At 37.2% G+C, this 15,827-nt stretch overlaps 1 protein-coding gene across 2 annotated transcripts in view; it reads right to left on the bottom strand.

Annotated features, from left to right (window-relative positions):
* Nucleotides 1-2,172: 2,172 nt before the first annotated feature.
* kif18a (kinesin family member 18A) overlaps nt 2,173-15,827 on the bottom strand; it is a 36,433-nt gene continuing 22,778 nt past the window's right edge. Inside the window, exons 15-18 of one of the 2 annotated variants that reach the window (XM_042486698.1) lie at nt 9,462-9,843; nt 4,016-4,108; nt 3,697-3,794; nt 2,173-2,596 (exon numbers count right to left, since the gene is read on the bottom strand). In XM_042486698.1, coding sequence (XP_042342632.1) covers nt 2,460-2,596; nt 3,697-3,794; nt 4,016-4,108; nt 9,462-9,843 — 710 coding nt within the window. In that variant the 3' untranslated portion in view covers nt 2,173-2,459. Of the gene's footprint in view, nt 2,597-3,696; nt 3,798-4,015; nt 4,109-9,461; nt 9,844-15,827 lie in introns of both variants that reach the window. The other variant, XM_042486691.1, reaches the window with a different exon arrangement.

Consider the following 15,827-nt stretch of genomic DNA (forward strand, 5'->3'; position numbering starts at 1 on the left):
CACCCAACTCCAACCTCTCAATCTGTCCCATTGGTCAGCGGGAAAAACGCACAAGGAGCCCCATTGGCTAAGAGAAAGTTAATAAACTTTAGCCAAGACCTGCCTCCCCGTGTGCGCACACACACAATCTCTCCCTACGTCTCTCTCACTCTCTCTCTCTCTCTCTCTCTCACACACACACACACACACACACACACACACAATGAAGAGATTCTTGTGAATGAGAGCATGAGAGGGTGTCAGTGCTTGCGCAGTACAGTGCTGATATATGCATTGAGCTCCTGAGCTAAAAATAAAGATCACACTGAATGCTGTGCCACTGAAAGTTGCAAGACTGAATTCAAAGTGACAAGTCTAGTTCTCTCCAGACAGAGCAATGAGGTCCCACCCTCATCATAGATCCAGGAGGTATTTTTTGACATTTGTTTTTTAGTATGGAATGCTAATAAAAGCTTGTTCTCGGCGATTCTTCACATTTGATCAGGATAAAAATGCAGCAAAGGAAAGCCTGAAATATCTTAGAAATGCAATTCAATAATAGTATTTAAAAAAGGGTTTCCAGCCTTTTTATCGCTAAAGCCCATCAATCAGATGAGCTTGAGTCATCCACAACACAGTCATGTTCCTCTGAATGGATGTAGTTTAACACTGTTTATGATATAGCCAAGCTTGCATTTATATTATTACTGATCGGAATGGCAGCAGAAGCTGTCCAAGTTTTTTAAGCCATTTCAACAGTTTATTCGTTACTCTAATTCCACTGTCTATCCTTTCAGTGATTAACGTGTCATTTATCTGTTACATTAAGACAAGTCTATCATTACTCTTAGCCACAGTTGGTGAGTAACAGAATACAAGTAACAGTGTAATGTATTTAAAAGACCAATATGAGTAACTGTTTTAAATTTGAATTGGTGGTATTCAGAGTAAGAGCACGACCAATACTGAATTCTGTGGGACGATGATGATACTAATACAGGGGGATACAAATATTATGACACGCATGCACGCACGCACACACACACACACACAACACACACACACAAAAACACACTACCAATTGTTTTTAAGTTTACAATGCAATGCTAGAAAAAAATCAGAAAATCCAACATTTTAATACTAATTTTTTAGTAAAGGCCTTTTTTAAAAAAATCTAATTTAATGCCTTTTAAGACTTTTTAAGGGCCCGCAGAAACCCTGCAATATCTTCCATCCATTGCAACTCAAACCAAAACAATCTAGATTGATAAATAAAACTACAAGTTTATAGGCAAATCTTTTTGATTTTGGGGTGAACTGTCCCTTTAAATCCAAGATTTTTTTTTTCAATTTTTTTTGGAAATTTCACAAACATGTCATGTTCACCCTAGCAACTGCAGATTGTTTTTCTTTTTTATAAATGTTTTGGACATCAGCGTTTGAGTAAGTGGTAACCCCTCTTTCAGGACTGAATGTGGAGTCTGCTCTGTTGAGTGGTGAAACACACTTATCATCAAAAATCCCCACAAGGCATTGGTAGAGACAAATAGCATCCTATCAATCACTGCACTCTGGGTTCACCTTTTTTCCTAAAGGCATATGAAACAGTTGCTTTTTCAACAGGAAGACAACGAGAAAGTTATCTTTTTGAGTCATGCTGTGAGTGACTCTGAGGTCAATTCAATTTTTCTTGCCATTGTATTTTTCACCTTCCCTCGCCTATCCTTTGTCACTTATTTATCGTCGGAACATTTTGTAACCATAACTTCATCTAAAAACACATCCAGACTCAATATCAGTGGCACAAAAACGCAGATATTACATTTTAGAAAGGAATCTATTTATTGAAAAACAGCCCAATATTCTGTTACAAGCAGTTTTATCATGAAATATCTGTAACCCCAAGTTATTAACTGTACAAAAGAAAAAATGATCAAGAAAAAAAGAAAAACCATACAGCTCAGTGCAGAGCAGTTTCATTTTTTTTTCATCCACACCTCTATTTGAGGTCATTTGTTGTCCTACATCTGATATTAGCTGCCCTGGGAAATGTGGTAATCAAGACAGATCGTATTTTAAGAGAATAGTTGAAAGTAAATAGAGTATAAAATACAAAACTTCCACAGGACATGTTTTATTTCTTGCCGTTTCTGTGTACATTGATGTTTTAAAATATATATTCAAATGAAGAGCTTAGAAATAAAAAACTTGGTTTTAAAAACTATTAAATGAATAATCTAAAGAGATGATCAATAACTATACAATGTTTATTTACAGTCAAGTAGTGTAGTGGGAGACTGAATCGAAGACATTCACAAAATAGTGCAACTTATATTACATTTTGTCCTATTACATAAGCGTTTGAGAAACCTGCACAGTGGAACTCTTTTTTTTTTTAAATGAGTAAATATTTTGAAAAGATGAATAAGGTTGGAAAAAAGTTGGCAAGCAAGATATCCTGATTCCAACATGATGTTGCCTCACATGCGTTTGGTCACTCGTTTTAACTGTTGGGACGTTTTATAGAAAATGGACTTGGATTTCTGAGGTTCGAGCAGGCTGAGGTTTCCTTCAGAAATGCTCCTCACGACTCTTCGCGGCTTGTTCTCCTCTGAACCTGAGGAAAGAAACATGACAGTTAAATTTAAGACTTTTAAAATAAAAAAAAAAAAAACACTAGAAATGAAATTTAAGACCCATTCTTCAATACCAAAAACAGAACAAAACAGAAAAACCACATAAACCGACAACAATTACAATGATTACTTTGGGAACACTGTGCAGAACAGGTCTCTAAACCCTAATGTTGTTCAGAGATCTGTCGCTGCTGACTCTGCCGCTGGTAGCGTGGAGGCGCCGTGGACATGAGGGTCTCCACAGATATGGAAAATACCTAGCGTTAGTTTCTTGACGTGTTGTTGGATTCCACCACCGTAATTCTCACTTTCTTAAATCTTATTTTGGAATTATTATTTTCAGAGCCTTATATGCATTGCCTTGTAGTGGTTTTATCCATGTCATCAGAGTGAAAGTGAGTGAAATTTAGCTAGCATGTCATGGGATTTTGTATTATTGATTTAAGACATTTTAATAACAATTAAAGCCTTGCTTTTAGATTATAGTCTTATTTGTAGATTAATGAATGCAATGTATTTCATACCTTTAAATACATAAATATATGCAAATAATTATTTTGAAAGAATAGCTGGTCATTGATCTGAGGTGATTTTTATGTGCTTCCTATTTGTATATGTTTCTGATAATATAGTGAAGAAATAAACACATTATGCTTAATCTCTCATTACAAGTCAGAGCCAGTAAAAAAAAATCTTATGGTTTAAAATGATAAAATTAAAGCTCAAACATCAGATAGCTTAGAGGGTATGATCTGCCCTTTAACTATGCCTGTTTTACAAACATACATCATTTTTAGCAGTAATGCATCATCACTTTAAAAAAAAAAAAAAAAAAAAAAATTCAGTCTACAGAGGAAAACAACTGCCGGCTTTGTATGCCACTTATCCATGAAGCCACATATAATGAAAAAAAGAACATGAGTCTGTTTCACACTAAAGCAGGCACCGTTTGCAATTATTCAGGACATAAAGGACAAAACAATGAGTCTCACTATGAAAAAAAACCATTGCAGAATCTCACCAGTATGAAGACGCAAAACAGTGGTTTGTTCAAATTTAAATTTTCTGTGTTGACACTTACCTGCAAAGCGATGTACTCTAAGTGGTCTCAGGGCCAATGTGGAGTCTTTCTTTATGCGCTTCGGTGCAGAGAAACCCTGTGTTAACTCTGCTTTGATGCTGCTACATTGAATAAAATGGAGAGGGAAAATAGAAAAATGTTATCAAACACATCAATAGAATTTCACTCGGAGATGGCTAATTTTATTTTATTTTCGTGACAGTTCTGTACAGCTTTGTGCCCAAATAGTCATAAATATTTGTCAAAACACATTGTTTAATTCACTGCCAGTATAAAATAAGATAATTTACATGAATAAAGAGGAAAAAAAGCACATTACCTGTTAAATTTACGCTTTCCTTGTGCAGCAGACGTCATGCTCATGTAGGTTGGGTTGGCTCGTCTCACTTCTTGTAAAGACGGCATCTGTTGTCTACAAAACAGAGGTTCATGTTACCATGACATCTCCACTGTCTGGACTTCACATAGGGAGCATTTCCCTTTGTATTCAATATCAAAGGACAAAAATATAAAAGTTTGGAAATTTGATGCTTCGTTTCAATGCACCTGCATTCAGAAATTTGGATATGCAAATTTAGTTGTCTCTATGATAAATCTGCTTTTGGTTTTCTCATAGCACCTCCAGGTACAAGATGAGTAGATTTATGTTTTAGGGTCGAGTGTTTGTTTTTAATACAAGATTACATCACTTTGATTTCAGAATCGTTACAGTAACTATCCATGAGTGTCAAATTCGACCAATTCCAGCCCAGGCAAGGACAGATGTGATTATTCTAAATTATATTAGATGTCTTTTAAACACCTATAATCACTTTGTGGCTAAAATTACTCCATCAGGTCCAAACTTGCTGATGTGAGGATTAAGAGAACAAAAACAAGACCGTGGATAAGTTGCAACCGGTAAGCTGATCTGCACACGATCGCTGGCATTGCTTCTGGACCAAAGCAAAACCCAAAGTGTGCATATATCCCAGTCAAGGACAGAACCTCACTGCACCAAACGATTGTGGACTGACCATGAGACGGAGTCCTACGAGCTGCTGTTGGCATCTCACAAGTAGTTACACAACGAGGAAATCAGCCTGGTGAAATCTGTATCACTTTTGATGTAATTAACAATAAGTTTTAATTAGCCTTAGGCAGTTAACCTGCCTAATATATTGATCAGCCAGGTCTCTTAATTTGTTTTGTTGGTGTTGCCGTTTTATTTTTCATTATTGATCCCATACAAGAAAGTTAAACTGTCAGTGTTTATCCCTCTAGTTTGCCTCTCTGCTAACCCACCTCTTAAAAAATTGTGTTCATCATTTAATTGTTTTCAATGACAGTGAAGGGTTTTGCTTGCTGCATTTGCGCTGCTGGGTGCCCTGAATGCTTTAAGTTTTAAAATTTCATTCAGAGAGAAAAAGTGCACAACGAAGCCCCCTTCTGTGGTGGCAATGACAAGAAGTAGTAGCATAAATGTCTTGTGTGAAGCTAATGTTAGCTCACTTTCAATGCTTCATAATTTGCCACACATTTTTAATGGGAGACAGTTCTGTGACTGCAGTCTTTTGCTACAAAGCCACACTGTTGTGTAACACGTGCAGAATTTGGCTTTGCATTGTTTTACTGGAATATATAGGGATATCCCTGAAAAAGACACCTTTTGGATGGTAGCATATGTTGCTCCAAAACCTGTATATACCTCAGCATTCATGGTGCCTTCATGGAAGTGTTTTCTAAATCTTTTGATATTATTATGGATTGTAGATTTTGAAATCATTAAATTTCTTGCAATTCTGCATTTATAAATATTATTCTCGAAATGTTGGATTGTTTGACCACACAGTTAACAATGAACATGTTTCCCTGTGGAATGGCCTTTTCTAGTCTGTTGTTGCCCCTGCCCCAAATTTTCTGGAACATGTTGCAAGCATCAAATTCAGAATGAGTGTTTATTTTACAAAAAACAATAAGTGTGTAATTCTTAACATTTAGTATCTTGCCTATATAATTGAATACAGGTCAATAAAGACTTGTGAATCATTCCAGTGTTTTTATTTACATTTTACATAATGTCCCAACTTTTGTGGAATTCGGTTGTACTTTCTAATGACTTATCAACTATGTTTAGGCTGGGCGATTGACAGTGGATTGTCAAACTGTCCCTGACTCATCCTAAAATAAGCCTTAAACTGACCATCATCCAGGCGAAGCTGCTGGACCAGCCGGTGCTCCCTGTGGTTTCTCCTCTTTCTGAGGGATCTCCATTTTCCTGTGATCAACATACCATTTGGGGACATCCTCTCATCCTCAATCAGAGCAAGAACCCTCCACCTGTCCAATTTCTATACAGATTTTAAGGTACAGATCTGTGAGTTTACTTTATAGAAAAATAATAGTTAAGCTAAGGACAGGTGATTCTGTGGTTGCCTAGCAACAATTATAAAAACAAAACAAAAAAAAAAACCACCAACAACAACAAAAAGGATGCAGCAAGCTGTAAAAAAGCGCTCTTTCTGATTGGGCCCTTACACTATTAGCAGCGTCTGCAATGGCCTTGTACTGAGAAATATTCACAAAAGGTAATGCTTTTTCTTGTTATCTAAATGCAGTGGTTTCCCTTTGAAATTTGACCTGTCTGTTGCAGGACAACTCCGTAACCAGGTGCTAAGTGCTCTCATAATGTCTGGATAAGCCTGATCTTTAGTATGTCAGGAGTATGTCACCAGCTCCTCATGGTCCAGTATGATTGTGGGGTAGCACAAATGTTCCCAAACAAATGACATTTCCTTGACTGAGACGATTCATTTTGGTTTTGAAGGTGGTTAGGAACAAATACACTGATAAACGCTCAGTGTATTCACGTGAGGGCTCATCTGCTTGGAGCATCATTCAGTGACGCAAACACTGTCTGCTGCTATGGCTCTAAATGTTTCCTATTCTGTTTGCCACTTCTCAGCTGGCTTAAGCATCTTGGCGCAGTGTTCCAGTCTGGAAACTTGCGGCTGTTGAGAATACTTAGACTGTTTGCACTTTAGTCTCTGTCTCGTTTTGAATAAGGTCCGGGGGATTTACCACTTCTGAATGGTTTAGCTGCCACCCAGACTGAGCATCTTTTACACAGAATCCTTCAATAGCTTTGAAACTTTCAGTGGGCAGCCAGAGGGACATGTTTTTTGATTATTTAAAAACATTTTATGGAACTGATTCAAGAGATGCCCATGTTGCTTTTCTTTGAACCAATTTAAAAAAAAAAATAAAAATAAAATAAAAAAAAAAAAAAATTATATATATATATATATATATATATATATATATATATTTATATATATTATATATATATATATTTGTTTTCTGTTTACTGCACTGAAGCTTGCTTGAAAATTTGATAATCTATTCTTTCTGTGAGCAATGTTTAATTCAAAATATGTGGTACAAGAGTTGTCTGGGTTCAAGAGACATGAATATCGAACAAACGTTGAATTACATTTTTTTTTAGAAAGAGTTCAGCATTTTAACCGAGAATGGCTAGGTGACATAAGGAGTCTTTTTCCATTTGAATAAAATTCTAAAGAAATACCAAGAAAAATAAGTGGGGATGTCCCTGATGTTTTAAAACCCCTTCGAGTGAGTTTAAGACATTCATTATTTGTGTTTGATACATTAGTAAAAGCTTCAAAACAGCTTTTCAAAGATTTCTGGTGAAGGTTTCAGATTTGTGCTCTCAGTAAACCTCATGCCAGTTGTGACATAAAAAAGGATTGGTGCATCAATATATTTTGTCAACTTTCTAAGTCTCTTCCAATTAAAAGCACACAGCAAGCAACAAAAATAAATTGTAATATGAACAATATATATTGTTTACGAAGAGAACATCTATGTAGCTGTTTAACCAACTTGACTTGTCTCTCTTATTCTCTTGTCTGAACAAGAACTCAGTGATCAAAAAAATATCTTCTGTTGGCAACTGATGGGACAATTATTGGCTTGTAGAGAAATGAACAATATTAGATCAAATCAACCTTTGATGCATGCGACACCCGGGTGATTGTGAGTGCAGCCCAGAGAAAAGGAACAAGGAGTAGGAAAAACTGAGAAATACAAAAGCATATGTTTGACATCAGATAGCAGTTAGAGAAACTGGCTCAGAATTAAGACCTAATTTAGGGCATATGTTTTGTAAAAAATAGTGTTTGTTCTGCCATCGAACTGCTCCGTATATCATAGAGGTTAATTGCATAATTATGCTAATACTGGCCACTGATATAATTCTGCTATAACACTTTAACAAGGAGGGCAGAAAAAACACTCCCTGGCTTACTCTCCATTGCTGAAGAGTGCATGTGGAGATAAACTATTTGGTGAACAGGAGGCAAGAAAGTGCGACAAATGGTTCTGATACTTCATGGCAGCTGCTGCAGTTTTTCCCTCTGAACTTGATTTAAAAAAAAAAAAGTAGGTATGTCTACGGTGAGATTGTGATATTATATCAATGTTGGTTTCTGCTGTGACAGCAGTATGTTTTCCCAAAGTGTCTCAGTTCCTATGAAGAGGTGTGTTTCCTATAGTCTTTCTTACAATATTTCCTGTTTATGTGGAGAGAAGTGTACACTATTGTAGCAGTAAATTTTGAAGGGGACCACAGGAGTGCAGTAGGCGGTACGTGGGTGTACCGATGCATTCGTTTACAACTACTTCGACGTGTTAAAAGGCAGTGCCATATGGACTGCCAAGGGAACCAATATACTGAATGTGTAGAGTCAAGAGAACTGCAATCCACATTACAAGCCAACCTGAAAACTGACTTGTTATATTATTGTACTGACTTTCAAAAAGGAGCAAACATCTTCTAAAATCATTTACAGTGTGTCTAAATAATCAAATATACTGATAAACATCTTAGAGGGATAGTTTTGATATGTTAAAGGTGAGGTTGTGTGACTGTAATTAATCCATATTCTGCATATAACAATCAGTAGATTTTAGTCAACACGGTTTCAGTTTGGAGAAGTAGGTCAGAGTTCAACACGGAATCTAATCAATGTGCTGCTGTGGATGGGAGCAGCAACAAAATGTATTTTAGCCACCTAAAAAAGTTTTATTATCACTTAAAGTGTACACTATACTAAGAGTATTTTTCACTGCTTTATCTTTCTGTCAGACAGCCTGTTATGTCTGGGAAGCTTTTAACGACTTCCCAGAATTACTCTATGCTCCTGTCAAAGCCACCAGACTCCATTGACAAAAACAGTAAATTCAGCTCACTAAATACTGGAGCGGTGGGTCTACCGCTGCTTCTATCAATTAGTTAGTTTGTGCTATTGTGTGACTTTGGTGAATCAGAACTACTGCTTTTGAAAATGCCAAAGTCTTACAATAACACAAACAAAATAACTGTTCAAGGCAGCTGTCGACCAACAGCTCTCATGTTCAGTCAACTTAAATTACTGTTTTTCTCAATGGTGTCTGGCTCTTAGCAAAGCGATAAAATGGCTTCATTTCCCTGTTGGAAATAAGTCTGATGTTAAGGTTAAGCAGTGGAAATACTCTCAGTATAACGTACACTTACATTTATACTGAATGTTTGCAGACCCCCAACCACAGTAGTACATTGCTTAGTTTTCACGCCAGAATCTCACCTGGTTCTCCAAATTGGAAGTGTGCCCGACAGACATCTACTGTTTGCAATATGCTGTCTATGGATAAGTGCCTCAACCCCACTTCAAAATATCATAACTATCCCTTTAAAACCAAAATAAAAGTAAGAAAACATTTCTAACCTTTTGGTAGTATTCTGGCTCCCCTCATTGGCCTTGGGTGGATGGAGTAGTTGGCTGGGACCTGAGAAGTCTGTGGATGTTGATTCTCGACAGGGACTGCCTGTGCTTATTATGATGGTTGCATTACTCGCACTTGGCTCATCATTGTCCAGAACTTCAAATGTCATGTTGGGATCCATGGTGCTGGAGGAGCTCAGTGGCAGGGCCCGAAAAGTTTTTTGAGACAGTTCTGGTGTGCACTGGAGTGGGAACATGCCCTCCTCAAACACGTCAGCCTTGGCGCTGGCCCGGGGACTTTGTGGTGGCAGTGATGCAGACAGATTTCTTCTGATGGGCATTTTGGGACGCGGTTCATGTTTCATATCCGTCTGTTTTCCTCCACCTAAAATAAACAATTTAATGTTAATAATAATGAAAAAAAGCAGCAATAGAATTAATGCAACCTAATTGACAATATACATTAACATAAAAACGATGTATGATTGACATTGTCACAAAGCCGATTGAAGCACTTGGCCCTGAAAACAACTTCTTACTATCAGTGATGTGGTTAGTGTTTTCTTTTTTTCCTGCTCTCCACTTAGTGGGCAGGTGATGTCACTTGCTTTCATGCACTAATCGGGGTTCAGCGATATTTTTTAAAAATCAAAATCTGATAAAAGTTTTGTTTTAGTTGCTTGTGCCTGGCACTGTCGATCAACACTGATCAAAACACACCCATGCAGTCCTTTTGAAGTAGATAAATTACATTTCCTTTTCATATAAAATACTCCAGGATGTTTTTACAACTCTTAACTTTGATTATTGCTAATATAGTGACAAATATTTGATTTTCATAGAGAAATACTTCAAGAGACAGTTAACCCCCAAATCAAAAACACACATTTTTCCTCTTACCTGTAGGGCTACTTATCAGTCTAGATTGTTTTGATATGAAATGCCAAGTCTTGGATATATCAGCACTAGAGATGTCTGTCTTCTCTCAAGTATAATGGAACTATATGGCACTCAGATTCAGGTGCTCAAAGCACAAAAACATCAACCATGACCCACTCACACAAGATAATCCACAGCCCTTGTTATGAACAGCTTCATGTAGGAACCGTTTTCTTCACACAGCTGGAAACGTGCATCTACTACTAGCTCACCTAGCACCAGCAAGCTAACATTAAGGCTCAGCTAAGGAGGATGTCATTAATGTTTAAATCTCGTTCTGTCACCAGCATGTGCCTCTTGTCAATGAGAAGTTTATCTTGAGTAACTGGGGCATGATTTCTGGAAAGCCACATTGCTGTTGAATTTTTTAAATTATTTTTTTGGGCACTTTGAGCACCAGAAGCCATGCTGAGTGCCATCTAGTTCCATTACATATATATAAAACCCCAGACATCTCTACAGCCGATGTCTCAATCTACATCAATCAATCAAACTAGATTGATATATAGTCCCATATATTTTTGATTTTTTTGGTGAACTATCTTTGTAAGAGCTTACAGGGACTTAAACAAGGCACATCTTGTTTCATATAAATGTATGGCAGAATTTTAAGGTTTCTTTTTCAGAATGCAGATATTAGAACATTACAGATGAGAGTCAAATCGGACTGAAAACTCTACAGCAGATTGGAAGAGAAACATCCCTGGATTCTGCTTTCTGTACCCTGTATTCACTTTCAATCACAGTATATTACCCATGTCTGCAGTCCAGTGTTTATGGGTCCTGATTAGGGTTGCAAATCGTAAGCACTTTCTTTAATCGATTAATTGGTAAAAGTAACAATCGATCAATTGTTATTTGAAAAAAACAAAACAAAAACAAAAAAAAAAAAACCCCAAACATAAAAACTTATTATTGATTATATTAAACAATACCAAATTAGTTTTCTCCTCAGTTGAAGCTCAAAGCAACATATTGCATATATTTTACAGCAATTCCGAGTATATTGATTAAATTTCACATGTTCGATGCAATTCTTAAAGACTGATTAATCGATCATCGATTAATTGTTGCCATCCCTAGTCCTGATGTTGTGTTTGATGTGTGCATGCTGGTCAAAGTCACGTGACACAGGATATGTTATTGTAGCAACATCGCCATGTAATTTCGTGACGAAAACGTTTGCTAAGAGAATGAATACAATTTCTGCAACTGATATTCTCTCAAGCGATCTTTACAGACATTTTCATCTGCAACAAGTCATCTCTGAGGTGCATATAAGAATGCATTGTTTACACAAGGGCTCTGAAAGTGAAAGCAAATCAAACCTCTTTAAAAAGTAAGCAGGGCAACAGTAGACACAAACCTCCCCAAATGATGCCATCCCCCAGACTAAATCAGTAATTAGTAATAAGCAGTGAAGTGCCAGCCTCAGGCTAAAAAGTGCAGTTTAAAAAGATGTCACAACAGAGAAATGAGATGGATCGTTCCCTTACATCAAAATGTGATCAGTAGTGTTGGAGATATTTATGCATGGCACAAGACAGTTTAACATCACAGTGCCCTCCTTGTACATGTAAACTAAAGTCAAAATGGAGCTGTGGCATGCATTGTTATCCTAAAAAGCACTGCATTGTATAAATAGACCAGAGCTCAAGGATTTTACCTGCTAACAGCCTTGGAACTTTTTATAAAGTTAGGAAAACATGGTGCTCAAACAAACGACTCTGACTCTTTCAACTCAGCTTTTTAAAAGGTGAACATATAGGTGCTGCTGTTGTGGATGCTGTAGGTTCAAATGTATATATATATATATATATATATATATATATATATATATACCCATATCATAGGGTGCTCAGTAAGTTGCTCCTATTATGTGAAAATGGATCATTAAAATGCCAGTGCTGGGGTACCTGGTGGCTCAGTGGATAGAGCAGTGCCCCATATACAGAGGGTGTATCCTCGCATCAGCAGCTGCAGGTTCAATTCCAGCCTAAGCCCTTTGCTGCATGCCCCCCCCCACCCCCCACACACACACTCAAACTATCCTGTCCATTAAAGGCAATAATAGCCCAAAAGATAAACTTAAAATAATAATAAAAGAACTCACAGTGCAACAAATGTGCCCTATGACTCAATATGGCAAAAATCCCTTTTCTTTTCTTGCTAGAGTTACTCTTTTATATAATATAAAATACTTCTCTCTTGCAGTGCTTGTCTAAATGTAAAAAGAGACCCAACTAATGAAGTCAATATCAGTTTAAGCGTATGCTATATTTAGAATATTTTCAGCACATTACCTTGCAGTCTGAAAACATTTTCCATTGGGGAGCTAAAGCTATTATCTCAGAGCCACCAGACTCCGTTCACAAAAACACTCAATTTTACTTTGCGAGAACAAGTTGTTGGTCTATTATTGCCGATATTGGATAATTCATTCATTCATTCATTCATTCATTCATTCATTCATTCATTGTCTTTCCACCTGGCTGCAGAGAACATCAAGTCTCTCCTGTAGTTGCATTAACATATTATGCTTACTCTCATGGTGATGCAGACATAAAATACAATGCTTTTAAAAATGTACGCAATAACTGGGCAAAACACAACAGCTAGTTTAACTTAGGTTACTTTTAAAACATGCCATATTTATTCCTATGTACAAATTTTAAACAAAACTGAAGTTGAAGTCTCAACTTATTGGCTTGTCATATTGACAAAAATGTTCATTGCATGCCGATGCCATATCTACTTTAAAAGCAGTTATCTGCTGATACCGACAACATGCCGATATCATCGTATACCCCTGGTTACAGTTATGGCTGAAAATGACAACAGAAAGACAAACACGTTTGCAGATCTCATATAACTCTGCAATTGAAATTCAGCTGCTACTTGTCTACCCAAAAGTCATTGCTGATGTTACTGTGACATTGCAGTGATTCAGTCTACATGGTAGCTGGCATAGCTGTACGGACAGAAAACTACCGCTTGTGAATAATATCTGGAATCCAGTGCTTAATAGCATAGGAATTGGTCGAACTTGGTTGATTAAGTGGTAATTATTACAAGAGGGCGAATTCCCAGCATGACTAATTGTTGTTTTAAGTTTTAAAAAAGTGGGAATACTAATACATTAGCAGTTAAATGCTTGCATTTAGATCAATGTTGACATAAAATATAAACTAAGCACAAAAAGTAAGGAAATTTGTGTTTGGTAGATTACTTCTATACTCAGCTCTGCTGCTCATCCCACAAATGCATGTTCCTAATAAATGTGGCACAATTTAAAAGGGAAATAAACAGACCAAGAGGCATTGTTACAACAAAGAAATAATCTGCCGAACACAAATTTCCTTACTTATTGTGCAACATTTATTATGTTTAGCCTCTTCAGCTTTACTAATTGTAAACACTAAAAAAAAAAAAAAAAGACCAAAAAAAGACCAAAAAAAAAAAACAAAACCAACTTGTACAGGTTGGTGTGCAGAATGAGGTTAAATCACGTTGTCTGCATCACATTATGAACACCATTACACTCATGGCATTTCCTGCAGGAGTGTGGTGAGGGTTAGGGAGGGGGCTAAAAAGGAAAAATGCCAGCACATAAAGGAAGTGAGAGCACTAAATGCAAAGGTGAATGACTGATTTAGACATTACCTTAAATATCAAAATGCAATATTTAGCAAATGTGAGTCAGACCTAAGACAGCACACCAAGTGAGGACACGATGATAAATAGCCCTTTTCTGTGGCAGAGGAGTTGTCTCTAGCAATAAATGGCAGCAGAGTTCCTTCAATCACATATTTTTGGCTTGTAGGGGATTAATACATGCATGAGTTGCTATTTCTGGTGGAGGCTGCACTGAATTAGGGTCGCCTGGTTGCTGCTGCCTGTTTTTTATAGTGCGCCTTTTCTGGTTGGTGGAGCAGGGGAGTTTACGTCTGTTGACGTTTTTTCCTGCCCTGCTGTGGATCTGCATTTTCATGAATGAAGCTCAAGAGGGATTGGGGGGTGGGGGTGGTGGTGGTGTTAGATGCTAGACAGACAGAGAAAAACATTTGAGGGTAGGAGGGAAAGAAAGGTATAATGGAGGAAAAAGCCAGACTAACAGACGTTTGAAGAAAAAGGGACAGCTAAAATCTAAGGAGGAAAAAATAGATAAGAGAGAAGTGAGAGGAAGAGGATCGAACGGGAATATAAAAAGCACAGCATAAAGGGGGCAGTGGGAGGTAGCTGAATGAAAACTCACAGAGCTATTTATAAATGCATATGAGGACACGTTTTAAATCAACTATCAATTGTGGAAAGCAGAAATGTTCCTTCAAAGTGATTACTTTTGTGTGATTTGCTATTATTAAGCAGCCCACAAAGAGTTAATGCTCTTTCAAAACCCCAACCCTCTCTAAAACCGATGAAATTTGATTGGCTTTGCAAGCTGCAGGGTGGAGCTATTTCTCATAACATGCTGCAGTGACTACCATTAAGAGCTGAGGAAGCAGTAAGGGACTGACAAACAGTGTCAGGATAAGATCAGAGCAGTTTGCCTGTCTGCTAAAAAAAAAGCCTTATTTATTCCGACATCTGTGTTATTTCAGATGCATATCATTTAGTAATTCATCAGTCATTTAGCATAGCTAATAATTCTGCAAAGCATGCATTAAGTTGTAGCCAGTGTGTGAGAGTGTGTTACATATATGAATGAGGGGTAGCTCTGACATTATTATGGAAATAATGCTTTCAGGGATGCAAGTGTAAGCCAGTGAATGCATAATTGAGGAGGATTTACAGAGTTACGATTTTTATAGGAGAGATAAAACTGTGGCTGTATCATCTAAATAACTGGAACATAATAATGCAAATACACTCATTTAAATGGCAATTCAAAATTAAGCTATTGTTAAGCCTCTAAAAGGGTTGCATGTATGTTGTGTTAAAATTGCATGCATGAAATGAGTTATTTCATAAGGCCGTGCTGCACACATTTATGTAATGTGAATATTTCTCATAAATTATAACATTAAATATATACTTTGCAGGATTGTTACGGTTCGTAAACCTGTGAAAATGAGTTTAAAGGCAACCCCAGATCTATTCTCATTTGACATTGCCCCTTGGTATTGTTTGTGTTTTTCAGCGCTGTATCTCTTGGATGCCTGCCACTTATAATCTGGCACCTGGTTACTACCTTTTTATAAAGCCCCAACCTCACCTAAGCACTGTGGGCATAGAAGCCAAGCGGCAAACTCCGGGGCTGAAAAAAGAAGCCAACATGGAGGTGCCAAAACTGCAGTGCCTTGAATGACCACTTGAGGCTGGCTCCAGAAGTGAGTCAATCCCCATAGACAACCATGTTAAAACGCTCAGTTTTACAGTAGAAATAAAGATGTTTACAGCCTGGTATAAAAAAAACAGTTTTGGTCTCCA

This window comes from Plectropomus leopardus, chromosome 1 (genome assembly GCF_008729295.1).
Source record: "Plectropomus leopardus isolate mb chromosome 1, YSFRI_Pleo_2.0, whole genome shotgun sequence".
Classification (NCBI taxonomy): Eukaryota; Metazoa; Chordata; class Actinopteri; order Perciformes; family Serranidae; genus Plectropomus; species Plectropomus leopardus.